Source organism: Humulus lupulus, chromosome 4 (assembly GCF_963169125.1).
Source record: "Humulus lupulus chromosome 4, drHumLupu1.1, whole genome shotgun sequence".
Taxonomy (NCBI): domain Eukaryota; kingdom Viridiplantae; phylum Streptophyta; class Magnoliopsida; order Rosales; family Cannabaceae; genus Humulus; species Humulus lupulus.
Window position 1 is genome coordinate 108980858 of NC_084796.1, and position 6533 is coordinate 108987390.

General features: G+C 35.2%; 1 protein-coding gene across 4 annotated transcripts; it reads right to left on the reverse strand.

The window, feature by feature from the left end:
• Nucleotides 1-209: 209 nt before the first annotated feature.
• LOC133830710 (uncharacterized) lies at nucleotides 210-6225 on the reverse strand. Of its 4 annotated transcripts, none has more exons than XM_062260754.1 (7): nucleotides 5997-6225; nucleotides 3095-5502; nucleotides 2901-2982; nucleotides 2696-2762; nucleotides 1650-1835; nucleotides 1447-1507; nucleotides 210-820 (listed from the first exon to the last, which is right to left on the reverse strand). In XM_062260754.1, the coding sequence occupies exons 2-7, from the start codon at nucleotides 5337-5339 to the stop codon at nucleotides 645-647; spliced, it is 2817 nt and encodes a 938-aa protein (XP_062116738.1). In that variant the 5' UTR covers nucleotides 5340-5502; nucleotides 5997-6225; the 3' UTR covers nucleotides 210-644. The 4 variants fall into 4 exon arrangements, 3 of the variants coding, with proteins under 3 accessions (XP_062116738.1, XP_062116739.1, XP_062116740.1); XR_009892175.1 differs by having other exon boundaries at nucleotides 609-820; nucleotides 1344-1507; XM_062260755.1 differs by lacking the exon at nucleotides 1447-1507.
• Between the last annotated feature and the right edge of the window lie 308 nt (nucleotides 6226-6533).

Here is a 6533-nt window from a genome sequence, read left to right on the forward strand (position 1 = left end):
CTCTTTGCCCAAACTGCAGAAAATAGAAAACTTGCGCTGGTTCGTTTGGATAGGAGTTTATGGGTTATTGATCTATTCAACAAGTGTGAGATCTGAAATCTTACCTTCTAAAACGCTAGTTCCCAATTTGTCCGATGCGTAACTTGAAATCATTTTAACAAGAAAACAAAACCCTTTGTCTCATGTGCTGTGCTCCCAAAAATACAAAATTCAAATAAAGGAACTAAAAATGCCATTTCCTCCAACCCTATGATACATATACCAAAAATACAAAATTTTCCTGTCACAATGAATACTACATAATATAATGAATACAAAACTGTAGATTAGGAAATAACATTTCTTGTGTTATCTTGAATTAAATGCGTAACCTAACAAACCCTCACAATTGTATCCTTCACTGGGACATCATCATCTTCCGATCAATGTCAAAAGCTTGGGGAATGATGAATGAAAACCATTCTTATCTATGTTCAGAAGACCCCAAAAATTTCAAGGTATGCACTATCTATAGCCTAATTTTGTAAAATGGATTATGTGATTATCACCTAAATTGCTCCAATGAGATTCCTGAAAAGCCAAATGCAAAATTCCTTTTTCCACTCCCATGACCATAGAGCAGCAATATTTTTGGAGGGAGTCTATCAGCAAGAATGTTCAGAGTCTGTTTTCTTTTGCTTCAGAAATTGACAATAAAAGCCCCATTGTTTATGTGATTTCGTAATGCCTCCTTGACCAAATGGATTCTGTTCTACATACTTTTGAACATTGTCAGCTACAGCTAAGCCTTCAAGATAAGTCCGAAGATCCCCTCCAGGTCCTGTGGTGAAGCAACAAGTACAGAAAAAGACACCGGCACTTAAAATTACAAATGCAATAATCACAGTGGAAATCATCAATAGCAAAGTAAACTCTAGTGCAATAGGGTATTGGAGAAAAACTAGTCATAGACTACTAACACCGACATAATATTTGTAAGCTCCGGTATTTTGTCCCACAACATTTAAAAGTTTTAAAATTGAAAAGACAAGAATGAGAGGTAAATAATGGCAATCAACTTCAGAGGATATAACGAACCTAAATCACACTATATAAAAAATCCTTGCATTTCATGAAAATTCCACAAGTTGAAAAATTGTAGATCAAGTGGTAATTCTAGGTAACAAGAATAAACAAAGTGCATCAACAAGTAAAGATTCAGATTACTTATATGAGCATGACAAATGTATCGTTACAAAACAGCAGACATCTTTTACAGCATTAAGGCAAGACAGAACAATCAAAAAAATTCTTAATTTAGGATAATTTAGTGTAGGTAATACCATGTGTCCTAAAAACCTTACACAGATGTTTGATGTTTGTGTGACCAGGTCATGGCATGTTGGTCCATTAGATATGAACATAGATTGCTCAATACAGAATATTACTTGCTCCCAAATGACTCACCTAATGAACTATCTGTCCTGTCAAGATATTCAAATGGCTTGGGAAATATTGCAGTGTTGGCCTAACCAATTGGAGATCACAAAGTAATGAAACAATGTTAACACTTCAGATAAAAATTCTCAATTGCGATAAGATAGTGACAAATGAAAATAGGAACAATAGATTTTCCCAAAATAACAGAGATCATCAAAATCAGTACTGACCGGATTGCGTAAAGCTTTATATGGTGAATCATCCAATAATAATGTATTTGTCTCATCATACTCTCCTATTTCCCAAGGAAGATTAGGCTCCAGCTTTTCCCATAACTTCCTAAGTTCCTTAAAGACCAAAGGTTTATTATTATTCTCAAGGGTGTTAGTCCCTGTAGCAGAACAGTGAGACTGGTCCTGCATAGTTGTGTATAGACAATGTATCGCAATTATGAGTCGATAATACTTCAATAATTACAATTAAAAGCCATCTCCATGAATAAACAACACTGAACTATTGGTGATAAAACAAGTTCAACATCAGCATAAATGGTCAGCAGTTCATACAAACTTGACAGAAATTAAACAACAGAAAAAAGCAAGGTGAACGAAGAACTGCCCACAATGATGAAATTTTCCAAGGCAGCTTACAGCATGAAACACAAATGAAAACACTTATATCATGCTTCTGCCCAATTTAAGAACACAACAAAACAAAAACAAAAAAATGATAGCACCTGTGAACAGATAAATCATTTCTAATGAAGCTCGGAAATAACCGTTGTTGCAATACTACAAGAAAAATCGGGATTACAAAACCTAGTCCATTCTTGCATTAATTTTTTGACCTTCAAGAGAATACTTTAGAAGAAAAAGCATAAACAACTTGTTTTAAACAAAAAGGGGACTATTAAGTTTTCAGCACAGTAAATTTAAGTTTACCACTTCAAAATTAATACACAAAAGATACTTCTCCAAAGTAGATAAAGACATTTAATGGAAAACACCAGTCAAAGCATATTAAAATTCAAATCCATAAATCTTGACCTCATCAACCAGACATTTACAATTTTTTTTTTTTTTTTTCTTGTCATCTTTTATATAATTCAATAAATGGGAGATGATGATATCCATCTGTAAAGGAAGTAAAAACTGTCAAGTCAGATAAATTCAGAAAAAGAACTCTAAATCTTGTCAAAGGGAAATCGATAGCATAAAGTTACAAATTCAAGTATCTCAAAAAGAACAAACTTATAAATGGTTAGATTGATACATACCCAGCAAAAGAGTAACTTGTGTCTGGACTTATCAAAAAGAAACCAAATCACCTTGTCCATATTCCACCTGCAATAAGAATGTAAAACACTTAATATAAGAAATAGAATGACTACAAAATTGAGGACTTTAGAATACCATAAAATAAAATGAAAATTTTAACGGAAAAAAGAAGAAGACAATATAGGATAGTAAGTTGAGGATTACTTCATTCTTGATGACCATACACCAACATTGAATTTTTCAAAGCAAAATTCTATAAACTCATCGCAGTAAGGCCTCTTATAAACTAAAGGGAAAAAAAATACTGTCAAATTATTAGTTGTAAGGTTAAAAAAGCAAATAATATTAAAACAAAAGAAAATAAATAAAACCAAAGATGGCTGGAATTCAGTTTTCACCTGCTTTTTTTGATATAATTATGTCAGGTCTAAATTGCCTGTCACCACCACTAACAAAGTCAACAAGAAGACCATTTACATCAAGGATCAGTAGCTTCTTCTGAGAACGAGATACCAATGTTCTTTCTGGTAAAGATCCAGGTATCTGAAAAAGATTGCCCTCTTCAATGGTAGCATCCAAATGAACTCCATCTTTTGCTTCACCCCTTTGTGATGAAGGAGCTTCTTCCATTGTGGTTTCTATGTTGACAGTATCTAATTTCAGGAGATCGCCAGAGCCATTGTTCTTGCAGCAATTGTTTCCATCTAGCTTTAATGCATCATGTCCCCTCACAAGATTTTCGCCACTCTTCTGATCATAACTTTCCTCAGAAACATCTAACGCAGATGCATCATTCAGAGTTTTGTTTCCACAAGCACTCTCCCTTAAATCAATCATTTTTTTAACTTTCTTCCTTTTATGGGATGCAGGTTTAATATCTGAACAGTTAACAGAGTCTTTCTCACCTAAAATGTCAACAGCCTGTTCTGAGACAGCTTCTATTACTGAGGATGTAGTTTCAACGTTCTTCAGAAATCCAGATGTATTTTTTCCTACCAAACACTGAGATGAAGTGTCATCAATGTTATTGTCCACCCCCAGTTCCATTGTTCTTCCTGATTCAGATGACTTTCCTTTTTTTGGTCTCTTCCTCTTGTACGTTTCAATTACCTTATTTTCAGGAACGTGGCTAACCTCAGTGCACTCATCCTGTTTCATGATTGAAGCAGTTTTTACTCCACTTGGAAAACCACTTTGCTCGTCAGTGGTTGGAGAACTCTCCTTTGTATCTGAATGGTTAATAGAGTCTTTCTCACGTAAAATGTCGAAAGCCTGTTCTAAGACAGCCCCTACGACTGAGGAAGTAGTTTCAATATTCTCCAGGAACCCAGATGTATCTTTTCCTACCAAACACTGAGATGAAGTATCATCAACGCTATTATCCACCACCAGTTTCATAGTTCTTCCTAATTCAGATGACTTTCCTTTTCTTGGGTGATGTCTTGGCTTCTTCCTCTTGTACGTACCAATTTCCTTATTTTCAGGAACATGTCTAACCCCAGTGCAGTGATCCTGTTTCATTATTGAAGCAGTCTTTGCTCCACTTGGAAGACCATTTTCCACATCAGTGGGTGGAGAAATCTCCTTTGTATCTGAATAATTAACAGAGTCTTTCTCACATAAAATGTCAACAGCCTGTTCTGAGACAACCCCTACTACTGAGGAAGTAGTTTCAAAATTCTCCAGAAATCCAGATGTATTTTTTCCTACCAGACATTGAGATGAATTTTCATCAAGATTATTATCCTCCACCGGTTCCCTAGTATTTCCTAATTCAGATGACTTTCTTTTTTTTTGGTGACTATTTGGTTTCTTCCTATTGTTCGTTTCAATCTCCTTAATTTCAGGATTGTGGCTAACTTCAATGCAGTCAGCCTGTTTCATTACAGAAGCAGTCTTTACTCCTTTGGAAAAACCACTTTGCTCATCAATGGGTGGAGAGCTCCCCTTTGTATCACTTGAGTTTAACCCTACAACATTCTTTGTATCAATGCCATCACTACGCTCATGGTCATTTGGCTCATTTTTCTTTTTCTTTTTCCTTTTCTTTCCCTTAGAGTCACTATCGGCATTTTGTGTGGGACTTTCCAAATTTGATGTTCCCTCAACATCAGTTTGGTGTGGGCCATCCTCAAGTTGTTGTTCTCTTTCTTTGGAAGTAGATTCCAAAGTGGCACCATTCTCATGCTCGGTATTATTTGTCTCAGGGCTGATGATTTTAGTTTGTTTCCTCTTTTTACTCATTCTTGAACGTCTCAGTTCTCGGTTCTCCTCAGGCTCATTCTCTCCATTTATACCAACTACAGATTCTAAATGCAAGTCTCCTCCAGAATCACTGCTCTTCAGTGAGACACTTCCATGATCTGTGCTATCCATTTTAGTGTTGTCACCTCTCCTTAATGTTTTTTCCCTTTTCCTTTTCTTTTTTGTTGAAGTTGGCACCAACTCTGTGTTAAGATTAACCTTAGTCGTCTCCTCCATTGTATTATTAATGACTTCAGTAGCCTCCTTTGCTTTAACATTGACCTCGGTGTCTATTGGTGTAGCCTCCTCTGTAGAGCTCAATGCACTACCATTTTTCCTATTTTTTTTGTTCTTTCTAGGGCCACGACTTTTTAATCCAGCAGGTAATTCATTGTCCATATCTATCAACAACTAGAATCACCAAAAAAGACAGACAAATTAAACTTGAAACCAAAGAATCACCACTTCAGAATTGTCTCATTATCCAATAATTTCATTCATAAAAAATGGTTCTTTCATAGTTCAGGTTCTCTATTCTTCTTGAGCTTGCCCTTTCCATGACCTGTAATAGTGACAAACCCAAGTCCAAATTCAAAATCTAACCGTACAAACGTAAAATAAACAATACAATGTAAACAACTAGCGAATAAAAGATACCCAACATGCTCATTCAACGTCTACTTAAGTTCAAAACATGCAAACATGAATCCAATGACAAAAATTCTTTGATAAATCCCAACGTGAAAAATATCAATCACCCCGCATGCCTCCATATGACAAAATATTTGAAAACACACACGCAAAGCATTGAAATGGAAGTATAAAACAACTACATGATACATTGAAGATAATCCAGTGGAAACAAAAACAACAGCATGAAACCGAATTTTCTAAACTCATCTTACTCAGCAAGAACCCATCAAAGAAAAGGATCCATAAAGCAGAACAAATTCGGGAAAAACATGCGAGATTGATATACAAAAGAACAAAAAACCCTAAACAAAAGCAAAAATCTATTGAAGGTGACCATAAATTGAGTTGAAAGAGAGAACGAACCTGTGGAACTGGATGAAATAGGAGGCGCGAACATGAAGAGGGAGGAGGGAGCTGTAGGAAGAGGAAGAAGAATTGGAAAGAGAAAGAGTGGTAATATAGTGTTACAGAATTGTAATACAGAAAAGTTTCAGCCTCAGCCTCAGCCGCCACAACAACCAACGACTCAATGAAATGAAACCTCCGTTTCCATTCCCAAATTACTCGATTGTCGATTCAATTTTTCAAGAAAAAATAAGACAAATGTATCATTTTAGTCCTCATATTTTGTTTAAATACTATATTGACCTTTTAAATTTCTAAAAAACAAATTAATAAAAGTAACTCCTTATTTTTTGGAAAATTTACATCTAGCAACATATTTTGTATTTTATTTACAAAAATACCGTGGGCCATATAATTCACAACTTTACTGTTTTTGGTGTAATGATTTTTCATCTTTTTTGTTTCGTTTAGAGCTTTATTTTTTTCTCTCTTCTCCTCAACTTCAAAAATCTTTTACGGTCACACTACTGGTCGGTTGGGCTCAAGAGTGGTACC